We start from the raw sequence: 18,316 nt of genomic DNA, 5'->3' as shown, positions 1-18,316 counted from the left end.
GTCAATCTTGGAGGGGTAGATCTTTTTGCTACTACTCCTCAGTTGGAAGGGCGAGAGGAATGGCCAGTCAAAGAGGCCAGAGAAACATCCCTCATGGTGAACGAGGTAAAAGTGCCAAGCCAGCTCAAGCAGCAGCCTCTTTGCCTTTGGCCACTGCAGCAGCTGCCTCAAAACCGCTTTGAGGTCTTGGATCACAGTTCACCAGTGGGGGGTGGGCAGACTGTCTCAGCATTTAAAAGAATGGCGAGCCATTACTTCGGATGCTTGGGCTCTGGAAACCGTAGCCCATGTTTACTGCCTTCCTTTTATAAGAAGACCTCAAAACAATACACTTGGGAGCTGCTCTTTGATGATTTGGGACACGCTCCTTGTGCAGGAAGTTTTAAACCTGCTAGAGAAAGGTGCTATAGTACCAATACCTGTAGCGGAGAGGAACAAGGGATGGTACTCCCCATATTTTTTGATCCCCAAAAAGGACGGATGACTGAAACCCATCTTGGACATGCAATGCTTGAACAGTTTATTCAGGAAGAACACATTCAAGATGGTCACACTTTCACAGAACCTCCAGGCCCTCCAATTACAGGGTTTGTTATTTTCATGTGCCAATCCATCTCAAGCACAGAAAATACCTGAGGTTTGCAGTTTTGGGTTCTGCTTTCGGGCTAACCTCCTCCCGAGGGTCTTCACCAAACTGATGGTGGTAGTGGCAGAGAACCTCAGGAGAGGGAGGGATTCATGTTTACCCCTACCTGGACGATTGGCTGATCAGGGCGCATTCTCCCGAACAAGCCTGGGATCATCTCAACGTCACCTGCCACTCCCTTCACAGATTGGGCTTCTCCCTCAATTACAAGAAGTCCCATATTACACCCTTCCAACAGCTCCAATACATCAGCGCTGTACTAGACAAATCCTTGGGAAAGTGCTCTCCTCCCAAGGTGAGGGCTCAAGACATTCTTCAGATGGTATCCAAATTTCAGAGTGCCCAGAATCTTCCGGCCTTCGATTTTCTTGAGGTTGCTCGGCCTCATGCCATCCTGCATTTTTCTGGTTTCAGAAGCCCGCCTGAGAATGAGGTCCCTCCAATGGGCTCTAAGAACTCAATGGTCCCAATTCTTAGGAAAGATGTCGGACCGACTTCAGATTCCGGCCAGGATCTCACAGGATATTCTGTGGTGAGCCTGTGAGGAAAATATTCTGAAGGTGGAACCCTTTGGCAACCATGGCCGGAGATCACAGTAGTGATGGACGACTCCCTCACGGGGTGGGGAGCCCACAACAACGATCTGACAGACAGCAATCGTTGGTCTCCATCAGAGTCCTAACTACATATCAATCTTTTGGAGCTGAGGGCAATCAGGCTAGCGCTGAAGGCCTTCCTGCCCTCTGTACGTGGAAAGAATGTCCTGATATGGACGAACAACACCGTGGCTATGCACTATTTCAACAAGAGAGGAGGTGTAGGGTCACTACCACTGTACAGAGAGGCAATGCAGCTTTGGTACTGGGCAATTCAAGAATTAATCGCTCTATCGGAAGTTCACCTAGCTGGAGAGGAGAACACAGTGCTGGGTGCTCAGAACACAGCAGCGGACGATCTGAGAAGGCAGAGCACAGGCTTCCATGAGTGGGAACTAGCTCAGGAAGTCCTTCAAGAGGTCTTCACCCTTTGGGGAACCCCTCAAGTGGATCTGTTTGCGACTGAGACCAACCGGAAGTGCAAACTGTACTGCTCCAGGGAATTTCCCCCAAGGGGAGCTCTAGGAGACGCGCACGTGGTGGACTGGAAGTTTCCACTCAAGTTTCCACTCTTGCATGCGTTTCCTGCAGTCCCCGTCATTCCTCACATGATCTGGAGGTTGAGAAAGTTCAGGAAACACATGATCATAATTGCACAGGATTGGGCCAGGAGGAATTGGTACCCAGACCTTCTCAACATGTCCATCTGTCCTCCGATACGTCTTCCCCAGAGAGAGGATCTTCTCTCACAAGGGTAGGCTTGGGTTCTCCATCCAGAGGTCAATATTCTCAACCTTCACGCTTGGTTTCTGAGAGATTGAGCTATAAGGATTGGGACCTCCCAGATTACATTATGGAGGTGTTGCTTTCGGCTGGAAGACCAGCAACAAAATCTTTGTGCCGTTGGAACAAGTTTTGCAACTGGTGCAAAGAAAGGAATGTGGCTCCTTTCCTGTGTAAAACACTGGATCTACTGTCCTTTCTTCTATCCTTAGCCAATTTGGGGCTCCAGATTAGTACCATTAAAGGCTATCTGGCGGCGCTATCCATTTTTGAGCAATCGTCAGAGCAATGTTCTTATTTCAAACTCCCTCTAGTAACTCAGTTTCTAAAAGGACTCACTAATGTGTATCCTCCATATCCCTTCCAGTTTCCAGTTTGGGACCTAACTTTGGTGTTAAAATTCTTAATGTGTACACCCTTTGAGCCCTTGCACAGGTGCCCTCTAAGGTTGTTAACCCTTAAAACCATTTTATTGGTTGCTCTCACATCAGCATGCAGAGTGAGCGAGTTGCAGGTACTGTCAGTAAAGCCACCCTTTACAGTCTTCTACAAGGACAAGGTTGTCTTGAAGGTCAAACCTTCATTCTTAACGAAAATCATTTTGGATTTACATTTGAACCAGAAAATTGTCCTGCCTTCCTTCTACCCTCCACCTCACCCTGGTAAGGAGGAAGAAAGACTTCATAAGTTAGATCCTAGAAGGGCATTAAGCTTTTACATTTCAAGAACATCCAAAATTCGGTTTGACGATCAGTCGTTCATAGGGTATACGGGACACAAACTAGGTCAGGCTGTTACCAAATAGACCTTATCTAGGTGGATAATTTTGGCAATTTCTGAGTGCATTATATCGTAGGTCACACCCAAAAAATGTTGTCGTCGAGTGGTCTGTGTTCTAATAGGGTGAAAAGCAATATAAAACACATAGGAAACACAGACTACCTCCTTCTCCTGTATTTTATTGGTATTCAGACCACAAACTGTAACAAACAGATGACCTTGTGTCATCAGGTAAAGACTCCAAGCCTTTTTAGTTGTGTATAGGAAACTGTGGGTTAATTTATTTCACAAAGTAATTTCCTTGTTACACATTCTAATATTTAAAAGCATAATTGACAACCTGATTAGCACAAATGCAAAACATTATTAATGGGTTACTATACAGAACACAGACTGGCTTTCTCATTATACCACCTGATCATGAGTGCTACAACAATATGATAAAGGTTGTTTTCAAGAAATGAAGCTTTGTTGTTAAACACATTTGTAAGGAGCAGTTGAAAAACTTTGAGAGCAGTCAGGTACTAGCATGATGTAATTTCTTACTATAACGGGACTTTCAGTATCAAAAGTCTATTTCCAGTTGGCATACAGTTTATCTATTTTTGCACAAAAGAAAGTGAATGCATAGCTGCTTATTGTCTCTTCATTGCTGTTCTATGTCTCCTTGAAGTACTAAATGTCCGTTACTTCTATACATTTCTTAATTCATATTGGATGTTTTTCAAAATAATGTGTCGATGCACTGCGTTTCGGCCTATTATAATGGGATAAACCCCATCCTTGTGTAGGTTTTCCCGATGATTTAGAGTGGCCTTTGTCAGGACAGGTGATGGTTTTTGATCAAGCTTTAGTCTTCTAACCCTTCCTTTTGAAGTGCTCTACAAATATTAAAAACAGACAAGACATTGGGTCAGTTTGACCATTAAGTATGATTTTCAAGATACCATTAGTTGCTGATTGGTCTGGTCTACTAACTTTAATTTGGTAGACAGGAACAGGGACAGGAATCTTGAATCGTGCTCCTTTTAATGGGGCCGGTGTTATACACTGTTGGAAAAACATACAGGGTATCTCTTTAGTTACACTGCCTCTATGGGTTCATTGGTAGTAGAGTGAGGAGTTTGCCATAATGACGTTTTCACATACCTTGTAGAAGCCACATGGAGCCATATATTGCTAATTGTATCGCATTAGTTGCCTCTCTTCAGGCTTATTTTCTCTTTTTTTTTTGTAAATGAAGATAGTTGGTGATGTGTTTATTCTCCTGGCCGGCATCACATATCTTGTATGACACCAGTTACTTCATGGTTGGTTGTTTATTTTATTTTTGTCCAAAGGGTGAACTTTTTTTTTGAGGGAGACACTGATATATTAACATAAATTTGCTTTTCTAATTGCTGCAATTATATAGAGTCCATATTTTAGCTTAAATTAATATACCCCTAGCTTCGTCTCATGCTGTTACTCCTATGACGACCTGCTCTTCTTTAGCGAAGATGCAGGTATATATGATTTTCAGGCGGAACTGGTCCACCAGTCCATGTGAGCCGTGAGACATCATGAAAGGGGTATACATTTATCTTGTGCGTCCATACACACGCGTGTAACGTGGTAAAATGGCTCAGAAACACAATCCATTCAAAGAACAAGTTACTTAACCCTGGTAACGTTCTTTCGACTGGATGTTCCTCCAACATATTCCTCATCGCCTTCCCAACCTACTTCCCTGTAGTATTTCCCATGCTATTACAGCTTTTGCTCCACCAAGGTTGAGTACTGTCATGCCCGTATTTATGGGCATCTCTGCCTCAAAAGGAGGAGGAAAAACAACTGAAACCAACTGGCGCCGTGCGTGCTATATATAATCCCTGATGTCACCCTCGATGGAGGCCTTCGAGGGACATCAGCCCGACGGACGGCGCCCTCTGGCGAGTGGAATTTTTTTTTCAGAAGCAGCTGAAGCTGGGACAACGAAGTGTCAAAGATGAGGAATACGCTGGAGGAGCATCCAGTCGAAAGAACGTTACCAGGGATAAGTAACTTGTTCTTCTCTTTCAGCCTCTTATATTTTAGCCCTGTTCAAGGGTTGATGCCAGGTTTTTATTTGATAAAGAACTGCTTTTTATTTGTATGGTTCATCCAATCGCATCATAAATATGAGCTTTTATAGCAGTTCAGTTGATTACAATATTATGTTCCTATTTTTAATTTCATTTCTCCCTTTTGCAGGGCCTATGAACAAGCTGGGATGATGCTGAAGGTTAGTAGTTTTAAACGTTTCTTTCAAGCTTAGTTACTTTTACTACTTTTGTTTTCCTTACCTATTAGATGAGGATGTCTTCTTAGCTTCACATAGAAAGTTACATTGGTTTAGTAGCCCTGACTTATTTCTTGTGACTAGACTCTTTTAGCATTTACAACTTTAGACCAGTTCGTTTAATGTATCCCTCATTGGTAAATTTTTTGGCTTAGAAAACGTATTGGAATTTAGAACGGAGGAAGCTCGCCACAGTATTTTGATAAAACCCAAATAAAACTCCTTTGCTTTAGAGATTTGCATAAGACATTGATCAACGTATCCCTGAAAGATGACCCATCACAGTTTCCTTTAAAAAAAAGTGTGCATTCAACAACATAGCAAATCGTATGCCTGCTCCAAGCAACAAATACCTAGATGCCCGCCTTCCTGCTACAGTCAAAGTGCATGCCCCGGTTCACTTCAGTGCCTGTTATTTTAATCAGAGGATTCGTAGGTTGTCAGCTTAATAAATACACATATTCCTTTAAAATGCCAATAGGATCCCATGTGTTTAAAGCTTCACCCCTCCAAATGCCATGTAATGCTTTACAGAGGGTCTTGCTATGGGGCTTTTTACTAATGCTTTTCACCAAAAATTATTCATTGTAGATTTGAAACCCATTAATGAATATTTGGCCAGACCAGTGCACAAAAACGTGCCTTTGGTTTAAGCAAATTGCATTAGCTAGTAAGACTACGGGACACGAAGCTCCAAATATCTCTTCGCAAAGCGTCTCTCCAATTATTGGGGCTTGGTGAGTATTACCACTACAAAACCCTGCTCTGAGGGAATGTAGCCCAAAGGTCTTCATTAAAATATTAGCTGCAGTGGCAAACTCCGTAGATTTTTAAGGCGTCAATCTATACACTTTCTGAACAATTGGCACATTAGCACTCCCAGCCAACACAGCTCTTTCAGGCGTTCATCTGCTGATAGACACTGTGTTCGAGCCCATATTCACAAACCAATTCTACATTTCATCTTGAAAGGATGTCGGTGCGTGAAGTCATGGGTCCTTGTACACATAAGATATAAATAGTGTGACAGGAACGCCCCTCGATGCCCCTTTTTTGAATAAAAAAAACGGTAGTACTCAGAGCTAACTACTAGATGGAAGCCTATTGCTATCCTATGTGTAATAAGAGGCGTGTTATATGATTCCGATGGGTTTCTTTCATCCATGTGCAAACACAGCACAATTTTGTGTTTGTTTTATCCTCCAAAGCCGATTAAGTCGCTCCTAGCGACCCATGGACATCTGGCTAGTGGATGGATGCATTGATAGATTGTCGGAAGAGTATGCCAGTCAAGCAGACTGATTATGTGCCCAGCTACACCACATTATTTAATGGGATTTAGCTGTATTCTAGTGGCAGAGGTGATGTGCGTTATGAGTCTGAGTAGTGAATTATTGCAGATGTGTGTGTTGCCGTGCCCTGGGCAGGATACAGCCATCTTCCATTGAGATGGAGTGCAATACGTACCAGAGAGACATGGATGATAAGGAGTTGCAATGCGGTAATGCAGATCATATCATACGGATAGACTGGAATACTTTCTGTTCATGCTAAGTACTGTCTTGTTGTCTACTCACATGACTCTTCGTTGCCACCATATTTTGTCATTAATATTTGAATATTCATATCATTGTTGTAACTACTTGTTTTCTCAAATTAGGACCATCATTCTGAATCCATTATCTAGTACAGAACATAAATCATTGCATGTTTTAATCCAATGTATCATTTTTTTAATCTGTTAAAACATTTATGCAGCGATCAGTATTATAACAGCCTCACACTCATGAAGCCTTCTATGAGTCCTACTCACATGTAAACTTAGTTTTTTTGTCCTTGTTAAAACACAGTATTGTAGCTTTACGATTGAAAATTACATGACCGTCTCTCTCTTTTATTGTCAATTCTCTGTCCCCACCTTCTGGTTATGCCTGTATTTTTTCAATACCAAAAATTGTATTCTTGATCTATCTTCTCCATGGTGGCCTTTGTTCCCACCTGATATATACAAAGGTTATCCATCATCTTGCAATCTTCTCACCCTTCTATGGTTTCCTTCGCTAAGTTTCCTTTTTGTGCTACCATTCTATATTTCTTTGCAAAACCAGTTCTTGTTTTAATCCCTTTCGTTTGGATTCTGTTCTCCACCAGCTTCTCTAAACACAACTTAGTCTCATATAGCACACAGCAGATTCTCTCCTCAAAACTCTGTTTCCAGGATATAGTGCTCACTGCTTATTTGCCTCAAGTACACTTCACAAGGATATGGCTCCCAGGTTGCAGTGTGTACACTGTTTCCTGATCCGGCGGTTATAGTGCCTCAATTCATTATGAAGGTTTGGGTGATCTTCTTGATCACCAAGTGACCTCTTCCTTATGCCCTCACTCACAGTACCTGACCCCTTCTCCTTCTGGGATATGGTGCCCTTCTTACCCTTAAGCTATGGCATGTCCTTCTCGTGTATACAAGATATGTGGCCTCTCCCGGTCCAACTCCTAGACCATTCATTAGTTCTTGCAGTTCAGCCCTTCCAAGAGACACTAGATCTCTAAGATGTGATCCTTCCTGGTTCTTAGCATCTCCTTCAGTCTCCTTGTTCTGCTGCTGAAGCCTCTGTGTGCTCTCCTTCCTTCTTTGATGGCATTTCTCCTCTCTTGGCTCGGCCTTTTACAAGCCCAGACTATTCTCCTTCTTTGTTTGAATCTGAAAGGTTATCAATTGTGTGCCTTTGTGACGGATGTTTGGATTGGCTGCATGGTTGAACCCCACATGCCCCACCCACTGTTTTTCTGTCACTCTCTGATGCGCTATGAGGCCTAGCAGCCATCTTAACCCAGGCGTAATGACACCTCCTCTTTGGTTACATCTTGGACATCACCCCTGTTCGGCCTCGACTGCCAATGGCTGGTCTGCTTTCACAGTGAACTCCATTCCTTTATTTGCTCCTCCAGTGGCTATCTCCAGCTTTCCGGCATATGGTAACGTATTGTCTCCAGTGTGCATATCTCCCAGACCTCAAGGGGAATTGCACACTGAAACTGAAGTTTTCCTCTTGCCAAAGGATCTGATTTCAGCAAGGATTGGGACTGAACCACAGGGTTCTTTCACAATGTTGTTTTAGCCACCCTAGTTAACGTTGGGCCCTTTGCATTCACAGGTTCCAACCACAGACGAATTCCAGGATTTTATGAATCTCCACCCTTGCCAAAGCCCATTACTGGGTAGGGGCTTTTTATTCCCCCAGACCTGCATGAGGCACTGTGCCTTATGCATGTCCGGGAGAAGGTAATGCCACTGTGTTGTAAATTCGGAAAAGGAGAGTGGATGATGGCTGCTCATTTACCCAATATGGTCTGTCCGTGGGAACAATGTGTTTTCAACGTTTTCCTTGTGGTCACACTTAATGGAATGGAAACAGTATAGACATACCAACTGATAGGATCTCATCATCTGGTACATGAACATGTGCTCTTTTACGTTGTCACAGTAAAGATTTTAAACGTGTGTTGCCTTGTGACAGTCCCTTAGAGATGGGACAGAAGTGTTTGACAAGAAGCAGCTCTCTTCTTTCCAGTCCCATCGGGCCCAGTGGGGACTAAGGAGTAAATTGTAATAGGATGAACCCGGAGTCTGAAAAGGGGGAAGGCTGGAGCTAAATAGGAATGAGCACTTAGCAAAGTGTCCAAGTGAAGCACAAGGGAATAGAGGAATAAAGGATGGAAATAGGAATTCCCATAGGGATGAGCACGTGGTGATTTGTGGAGTAGAGAGTGAGTGGGCTGGTGGGCAGTAGAGCCAATCCCCTAAGAGGTTGAATGAGAAGGCTTTGGACATCAGAAGGTGGAATCCTGTTTGCTTGATGGTCTGGGCCTTTGAGGAAAGTGGACTTGGATGCCATGTCTTGTGCAGTCCCAGCTGGTGCCTACCACTCCTGGCCTCAAGCTACCAAAGATGCAGCCAAGAAAGCAGAAAGTTCAAGAAAAACTCTTTACCCAGAGACTTAAGTGTGTCCGGGTAATTCCAACAAGATCAGTCGTTTGGAATTTGCTTTTCACAAGGCCTGCGACTACCGTCAAATATGTCTTCCCAATCGGTTCTTTGTCTCTAGCTGAATAGACAAGATCTCATCACATGGCAGTTAGTGCAACCCACCTTCCCTCCCTTGTGAGTGCCCCTCACTCTTTTAATGGACATCATGGGTAACAATCAGGCTTCCGGAAAGGTCACGGGACAGAAACCACCCTATTAGATCTTAAAACCCAAATCACCAACATCATGGACAAGGGCAAACCAGCTCTTCTGCTCCTCCTAGAACTCTCGGCTGCGTTTGATCTCATAGATCACAACATCCTGACCTCCCACCTCTCCAAAGCAGCATACTTCTCCAAAGAAGCAACGTCCTGGATAACCTCCTTCCTCGAAGGCAGAGCCATGAAAGACTACTCCGACCAGGCAAACGCATCACCTGACATCATACATTGCGGAGTACCCCAAGGATCCTGCACTGCCCCCACCCTCTACAATCTTTTTACCAAGCCACTGTTTGACCTACTGGACTCGCTCAGCAGGGCATACACTAACTATGCCGACGACACACAAGTACTGCTCTCCCTTTCTGGTGACTTCGACCAAGACGCAGCGACCCTCCTTCAAATTTATACCACCATACAAACCTGGATGGCAATTAATGGCCTCTGCCACAGCGGTGAACAACCAAGATCATACTCTTGGGTCCAAAAGAAATCCTGCCCAAACTTAACAAAAAATATGACAACTTCACGGTCGACAACACCATCATCCCCGTCTCCTCCACAGTAAAAACCCTTGGCGTCTATTTAGACTAGGGGTGTACCGAATAGTACATTTAGTATTTGGCTGAATACCGAATAGTTGACAAAACTATTCGGCCGGTGCCGAATAGTTACCGAATAGTAGATTACTACTGGACATGTGTCAAGATATGCATAATGTCAAGACATGCATAACAAGCCAAAACTGTTGGCTTTGCCAATGCTTGTTTTGACAGGACTTCATTGAAGGGCATGCTTTTAAATAGATTATAGTTGTAACTAAGCTTTGGAAGGGGAGGGCCCTGAAGGAGTCATTATGGAGACATTATGGGCACTGCTGGTGGTGGAGACAGGAGGAGGGAGAGAGTGCTGCTTTCAGTGCAATTTGCCCTGGTTGTGTACCCAGCAGAGCCCAGGGCACGGTTTGATCGTCATGGGGTTTGTGTCACACATATGCAAGCAGGTCGACTTACCTTCTGTCTTCCAGCATATCCCCACATGCGGCGGCTGTTCTCCCCGAGTTCCGCGTCTTCTGAACTAACAAAGTAGAAATCCCAGATGGGACAGACTGCTGCCAGCTAGTGGAGGTGCGCAATGAGGTCCACCCTTGACTAAGTGAAGTCTGTGCAGATGGTCACTCCGGGTGTCTGGGTCTGGTTAACTTAATGAGCTGCGTCGGTAGCTCTCTATATGCTCTATCTCCACGGTGTGCACCTATTTGGGCACCGCTGGGTAGGTTGGTGGTGTCTGCTCCTGCAGCTAAATGGCCCCTGGTGCCGTCATAAATGCTTGATCAACTTGAACTTTCCACTGAAAAGGATGGGTTGGATTGGGTGAGTTGCTGTTGGTTCACAGTAGAAAACTGAACTTTTTTTCTTTAACTTCGAGGGAAGAGTATGAGCATCCAAACGAGTCACCAGTGATCCTTCGGACCATAGGCATGCAGAAGTGGACGGTCATATTTAAAAGGTGGAGCCTCTGGCCCTGCCACTTTGGCCTGTATTGAAGGGACTCTCTGCTGCTGCCTTCTGCACTGATGGCGGCTGTGCACATGGGAGAGTAAAAGTCTGGTCACCAGTGTCTTCATTACAGGCGAAGCGCAGCTTTCGTGTACAGCACCTGATATTTGAAGGCGGAAGTGTTCAGCATGGTTGCCTGACTTCAGGTGAAGCTGCCTGTTACACTGCTGCGTGATGGTGGCTCCTGTATGAAGGAGAGTACACTGCCGGTGGTAAGGAATACACATACCCCTGCACAGTAGTTTTCTGAGCTGCCCTCCCTCGCCCCTTGACCTCTGGGTGCTGTGCAGTGGCTAGGTCAGACACCATATCCCAGCTGGATGCTTTGCCGGAATCCTGCAGCCTCCTCGGGAGACCAAAGCCACGCACACTATGAGCAATGGCCTGGGACTTTCGTAGAATGGGAGGGGGATGACCTGCCTGGGGCCGTCTGGTCCCTGCAGGGGTCTGAGCGCGGTGCAGCTGTCCATCCTGGGTGAAAAACTCAAATCTGCATTTTAAAAGATGCCATTACTCCCTCTCCCCAGCACCTCCCCTACATCAAATCAAGGCTTCTTTCAAGTTGAAAAGGTTGGGCCTTCTAAGGGGCTGAACTTGAGAATATCAATCGCCGAAGGGTGAAGAGTCCACACGGCCCTGTAGGAAGTCGATGTTGCGAGTGCTTAACATGTGAACGATCATCCCAGGCTTGAGCTGAGCACAGTGTGCCATAATTGTGGCACAGGTCAATTTAAAGAACACAAACTGATAAAGCACAATTGTTCACTTCCACACAATTTATGCACACTTATTCCTGACACCCCGGTCATGTCTCCCCACATAATTGAGATTTGCTTTCAAAAGCAGATCGCTGTCCTGACCCACAGTGCTGCGGTTAACAGCATGGAGCGAGACTGGTACTTTCATGGGAGGAATGGTGGTGGGAGGTGGGTCCTCAACCTCGCACAAGTCCCCAAGTGAGGCACCTCGCACATTTCGGCAGGGTGCACAGCACCTGCCACAAAAGCATTCCCAGTCCTATCCCGTGCGCATCCCTGTTTGCACTTGCTCCGAACGGGATTGCCAAAACAAAAATAAAAAAATGTTAAAAAAAATACCTGTGCTATTACAAAGCTCTGATTGCCAGTTTCCTTGTGTCCACATTAGCGGGGGAGTGGTTGAGTGATGTCATGTTTACATAAAAAAGAAAACAAAAGTAATTCTTTGGCCATAGGAGGGGTGTTTTCTACCTTAACCCTTCAGACATCTGTTTCTGGGGCCCAGTGTGTATTACACGTCAATGTTCGTGTCCGATGTCTGGTGCTTCCATTGTGCACAACGCCCCTTTGTTTAGAGAGTGTGATGACATGGTGTGCAGCCCCCTAAGGGATTGGGAGTATGCCGATTGCGGGGAATCTGGAGTTCTCTTGAGAGCACAGTGCCTTTTGCTAAAAGGTTAGAAGGGCTGGTGCAGAGTAGTGGTGTAACTTTGGCTTCGAGTAAGTATTCCATTAGGTATTTTACTGAAGCCTAAAAACTAATTTTAAGCCGGAATTCGGCCAAATATTTACTCGAAGCAGAATTTCAGTACACCCCTAATTTAGACTCCACACTCTCCATGACACGACAGGTCAGAGCCATTGCCTCGACCTCAGCCCACACCACTAACCTCATTAATGCCATCAAACCTTTCCTTTCCCCTCAAAACTGCCTTTCCATCGCCCGTGCCACTATCAGAGCTAAGCTGGATTACTGTAACGCCATCCTCGCAGGCACCTCAGCCAAAAACTTCAACCGACTCCATAAAGTGCAAAACAATGCACTACGTGCACTACGTTCAGCTCTCAGCATACCCAAAAAAGCACATATAACTCCAGCTGTGCGAGCTGCTCACTGGCTACCCATTAATGAACGGATTAAATTCAAAATTCTAACTATCGCGCATAAATGCATGAGTCTCACAGCGCCATCATATCTAGCTGAAACTATCAACAGAGTCAGCTCGACCCGTCCCAAAAGAAGTCACTTTGCCAACCAACTGCAAGTCCCACTCATCAAAAGAGCTAACGCCGGAGGTCTAGGCTTCCCACACATTGCTCCCAAACTATGGAACGCTCTCCCTAGCGAACTCAGAGCAGAACCATCCCTCCTCATCTTTCGCAAAGCCCTCAAGACTACTCTGTTCAACTAACCTCTCACCCCTTAAGACTACTCTGTCCAACTAACCTCTCAAGCTCGCCCAGCATAGCCCACAGCTGTGCCCCTATGCAGCTTCAATAACCTCTAAGTAATGAATGTTAACTACATCCACTGCATCCTTTTCAAGTCAAGCATGTATACAAATTCAATTGCAACTAATCTCTACTTTAACCTTGCATATTCCATGTGTATCATGTTTCGGTCACCACTTAACTAAAGCAGCTGCCCTGTAACCATTACGCCAGCTACTGCCTGTAACCAATATGCTCAGCACTTTCATTGTAACCAGCAAGTCTTTGTAACAGCGCCACAATGCCTAAGGGCTGCAGTGCGCTCTATAAATGCTAGTAATAAATAAATAATAAATGGGTACTGTAGCTCACCTCTCTAATCTCAAAGCTGACCAAGGAAGAGCTGACAGGCAGTAGTTTATTGTCTCTAAGACTCTGACTGTCTGAAGCTCTGATGATGGATAGGAAGCTCCTTTGCCAGGAGGAGATCCTAGAAGCTCCTCCAGCCAACTGGAAACTTGCGTAGGGTCTAGGTATATGTGAAAGTTGAGCAAGCTGTAAGCTTCTACCTTCAAGCTCTGTCCACAGTTGGACGATTGTATTTTGTCATCCTTTTCACCTGATGACTGGGTGGCTAGCCCATCAGACAGAATGCGTCTCTACATAATTCACATAAATGCTACCTTTGTGATAGTTCCTTCTCGATTCCTTGTGTCTTTACAGTGCCCCAGTCTCTTTGAGCTATCCTGGTGATGTCGCTGCGCCTATACCTAGCACCCAGCCATCCACCTCCTGTGCCTAAACTAGTTTGTTAACCAACTCTTCCCCCTTCCTCGGGTCTGTGCGCCAACGTTTCTTGCTAAATATACACTAGAAAATATATTTGGAACTTAGTGGGAGGCCCCTGGCCATTGCCACCTTACACATCTGCCTGTTCTGCCCAACACTTCTCTCTGGACCACCCAGGGGATGGATTATTAATGGCTCTCCAGGCTTTTGAGTTCCTTGCTGGTGGGCATGCAGGAGGAAAAGGTATGTAGCAAGTCTTGGTGGCAGGAAGGGAAGTGAGTGCTTTGTGCTCTGGTCAGAGCAGCTCTTCCCTGCTCCACCTCTGGTGCTCCCAACTTTCATAGGCGTTATGCCGGGGGCATGGAGGCTGGGCAGCTATGGCATCTGCCAGCTTCTGACATACCTTCTGCTTTTTCCTAGACTTGAGAAAACTAAGGAGGAGGTAGGCAGTAAAGCATGTAGGGAACAAGAGAAGGTAAGTTCAAGAGGATTGAATGAGAAACGAGCAGGAGGGAGGAAGGTACAGGGAGGAAGGGAATGAAAGGATTGAAAGCACAGGTAGTTGCAGTAGCAAGGTGTGGGCAGTGGATGGAGCAGAGAGAGGGATACTGTAGTGAGAGATTGATGCAGAGGAAAAGGTAGAGAGGGAGAGGGAAAGGGAAGTGTGGGAAGAACAAGTGGCAGATGTAGACTACAAAGAAACAGTGATTTGAGGGTATTGATATGAGGTACTGATTGCCTTTGGAAAAAGCTTGCTTGGAAGTGTAGGGCCAATTCTTTGCATTCCTCATCATTGGAACGTTTAAGGGGGGTATTTTGCTTTCATTTTAAATGACATATACTAGGCAGAATGGATATATAAGAGTGAAGAATGAGGGAAAAAACATGAATAGATGGACAATTGGAGGTGTAAAAAAGAGCATAATTTTCATATTTTAATTTAATTAGTTCTTAAACTGGCGTCTTGATCGCATGAGTACTTCAAAGCGCCAAAGTCACCTGGTTGTATCCAGTATGTAAGAGAATGTACAGACCATTGACATTTTATTAGGCACAAGAGAGTATGTTCCAGAATTGCTTAGGAAACATAGAGGGGAGACGTGTGAGCAGGTAGAGGACTGAAGAGGATAGGATCGGATTGGAATGAGAGTAAGTGCAGTTTACTGAAGAGGTGGAGGTTCTAAGGGGTCTGAAACTGCTGCTGTGGTAAAGGGGACATGGAAGGAAGGAAGGAGGGAGAAAAAGGGTAGTAGGGGTCGTGTTAACCAAGGTGGAAGAGGAGCAACAGGGAAGGACATCTATGATGCGTCTTAATTGCTTATATATTTGAAAAAAATGGGTGTTTGGATGAAGGAGGGAGTGGATTTATGAGGGTGAAATGTTGGGTTTAAGAAGGTTGAAGCAGGTGGTGGTAGGTTTGTAATTGAAAGTTGGCAGAGTACCAGCCATTGGATAGATTTTTGAATGTGTTTCATTTGGGTTCTTGTGAGATGTAGTATGGTAGTTGTCCCATAGAAGTGGAAGAGAATGTTTTGTCATGGTGTTTTTTGTGCGGGAATTTGATCGGGCTTAGTTTAGTCCTATCCAATGACCGTGGGTATCTGCGTGGGGTGGCAAGCTTAAGGAATGTTTGGAGGCACGAGGGGCTAGAAGAGTGGATGGTCTTGTGGGTAATGTTTAGGATTTTGAGTTTTGATTTGAAAGCCAGTTGAGTGTTATGGTCCTGAGGCTAAGGTTGAGTACACATCTTTTTGGGTACTTTGGAGTGATTTTAGGTTTTCTGAGGGTAGACCCATATAGAAAGAATTAACAAATGCTAGTTTCATGGTTCGAAATTGAGGGGAACTGAGAGCTATTTAGCTCCTGCTTGTAGCCTAGAAGAGCCTGCTAAGCCTTACACCAACCGTTACCAGGAGCTACTTTGTGTTCTCCAGGCCCACTGATGACGAACACAAACACCTACATGAATTCAACTCTGTGCGTTGGGGTCAGTCTATAAATAAACATTTGAACATATCTATAAAACACATGTAAAGCATAAGAAGTTATAAGCAAAATGATAATCATTTTGTAACACGCTTCATACCGGAGACCAGTCTCTAAACGCAGGACATGAATCTGAACCTCTATTGCTCTGCATTGTGCTGCTTCCAAGACAAACCTGTTGCCCATGAGCTATCCTTACAGCCACTAAGTTTTCATTTTATGTTAAATTTAGATTTGCGTAATGCTATGTACTAGATCCTTGCTGGTAGCTCCTGATCACTGGTTAGTGCTGAATACCCAAGAACTGCTGTTAGCTCCTGCTTAGCCAATCTTTATTCAATCCCTGCAGTTTAGCGATCATTAGGGTATTGGTGATTTATGATATTTTGGTTAAGTGCCATGTAGGGGAGTGTATTTTTGAGGCAGTGTAGGAGGTATTATGTTTTTTTTGGTTAGGTCTTGTATATGTGGTTTAAGGGATAGGTCAGTGTTTATTAGGATTCCCAGGTTCCATGCTCCTGAAGTAGATGACTGGGGTTCCTAGGTCAGTGGGCCCTGAAAAAGGAATGGGCGAATTTGTTGGGTGCCAGATATCATGACCTCTCTGTTCCTGGAGTATAGGCATACGTAGTTCTGGGGCATCCATTCTCGTATGGTTGGAAGGCATTCGCTAGTGGAGATGTTGGGTCTGATGTTTATGAAAATGGTGAAATGTGTGTGTCGTCTACGTATCCTTGAAATGGAAGTGTGAATTGTTCTATAATGTTTGCGAGGGGCTTGATATAAGCACTGAAGAAGAAACATGGGGATAAGGTGTATCCCTAGGACACTCCTGAGTTAACGTCCCTAGGATTTGATAGGTAATCTCTGGCTTTTACAGTGGTGGTGCGGTATTGGAAAAAATAATCAATTTAAAGGCAGAGTATTGTACGCCTATGTTGGAATGTAGGTGTTAGTGTGGGGTGTGCTGATTTGTGTGTTGGGTTTGTTCCTGTGAAGAATCCTACGGATCCTACACTGAAAACCTGCCTAAAGTCTGCTCCCAGGTGGCCAGGGAAAGGCAGACGCTTCCTGATCCTGACCTTGGGGGTGGTGTACTGTGGGAGGAGACAGAACCCAGAGTGGTGAGGAGATCCCGTGGGATGAGACGCAGTATTTGTCCTTTGAAAGGTAAGTGCCTTTCTGGACTACCGAAACAGGTGATGGCATATTGTCATTATAATATCCCTGACCCACATATAAGATGTATGACTCCAACACATTTCAGGATGACACCCTCCTTACTCCCAAAGGTATAATGTAAAAGGAGCTGGCCAAAGCACTGCAAGTCAAATGTCTTCCTCTGGAACCACACATTCTAAAATTCCATCTCAGGAATGATTATAAGGGGAATAAATCAACCCTTAAAACCAATTAAATATTTAAAAGAAATAACTTTGTTGTAGGGGACTATAAGTCCCACAATCTCATGACTACCAGGATGAGGAAGAGGTCTAAAGAGGCATGTTGTAGCATTAGTTAGGCAATTAAGCCTAACAACCCCCACATGAAGGAACCTGGGAGGCATAAAAGGCCCCCTCTGGTGCAGGCAATTGGAAGTCCGAGCTGTAGCAGCAGAAAGAAGGCATGAGGCTGGCAAATCAAGCAAAAGTGGGAGAACAAGAGGGACACGGAACGTGGATACAGCAGAGTTCGCCTGATTGTTCTGAGTGGGTCCTGTTCACCCAAACTCTGAATTACAGAGGCTTTGCAGCAGAAGGCGTGCAGAGGGACTCTTTCCCAATGTGAGCCTGGTTGCCGTGCAGCAAACATGCTGGAGAACGAGGCGAGGAGCAGTTGTCAAGCCGTGGGTCTCGGGAGCGAGAGGGCCTTCAGAAACATGTGGCCGTACTGGAGACCCGTTCAGGGAGGAAGGGTGTGGGTCCCTAAGAAGCCAAAACTAGTAGAAGTTGTGGCAGGGGTCTGGGAAGTGGTGCGACTCGCAGAGCAAGTGTTACAGAAGCCAATGAGTGAAGTCTGGCGTTCTAATACCTTGTGCAAGCATTGCCGGCAATAGTATTCAGTTCCATATTCACTGGCGTGTGGTTTACACCGAGCTGAAGTTGTTTGTTGAAGTTGTAATACTTGAACAATGGAAAAGTAGCACTTGCGTATATTAGAAAAGTCCTTTTACTCGTGTGAAGAGCAAACGCGGCTTAACCCCATTGTTAAACCATTAAAAGACTGTAACTATCTGAAGGAATGGTCACGTGTCACTAATTAAGAAGAGTGAACATTGCGAAGGCCATTACTGAATACCTAACCTTGATAAAAGAATTGTTGAAGCCTTTACTTTGTGAAAACTACATCAAGGAGTGGTCGTGTGTGCCTAATTGTGATTCCTAAAAGAAGACTGAACTCCATTTTTTACTTAAAAG

General features: G+C 44.8%; 1 protein-coding gene across 1 annotated transcript in view; it reads left to right on the top strand.

The window, feature by feature from the left end:
* The window catches only part of NAPG (NSF attachment protein gamma), a 307,511-nt gene that overhangs the window by 78,576 nt on the left and 210,619 nt on the right, over positions 1-18,316 (top strand). Inside the window, exon 5 of the mRNA XM_069613376.1 lies at positions 5,038-5,068. Within this exon, the coding sequence (XP_069469477.1) occupies positions 5,038-5,068 (31 nt within the window). The remainder of the gene's footprint in view (positions 1-5,037; positions 5,069-18,316) is intronic.

This window comes from Ambystoma mexicanum, chromosome 5p, assembly GCF_040938575.1.
Source record: "Ambystoma mexicanum isolate Mex_15411 chromosome 5p, UKY_AmexF1_1, whole genome shotgun sequence".
Lineage (NCBI taxonomy): Eukaryota > Metazoa > Chordata > Amphibia > Caudata > Ambystomatidae > Ambystoma > Ambystoma mexicanum.
This window is presented reverse-complemented; position numbering and strand designations above follow the sequence as displayed.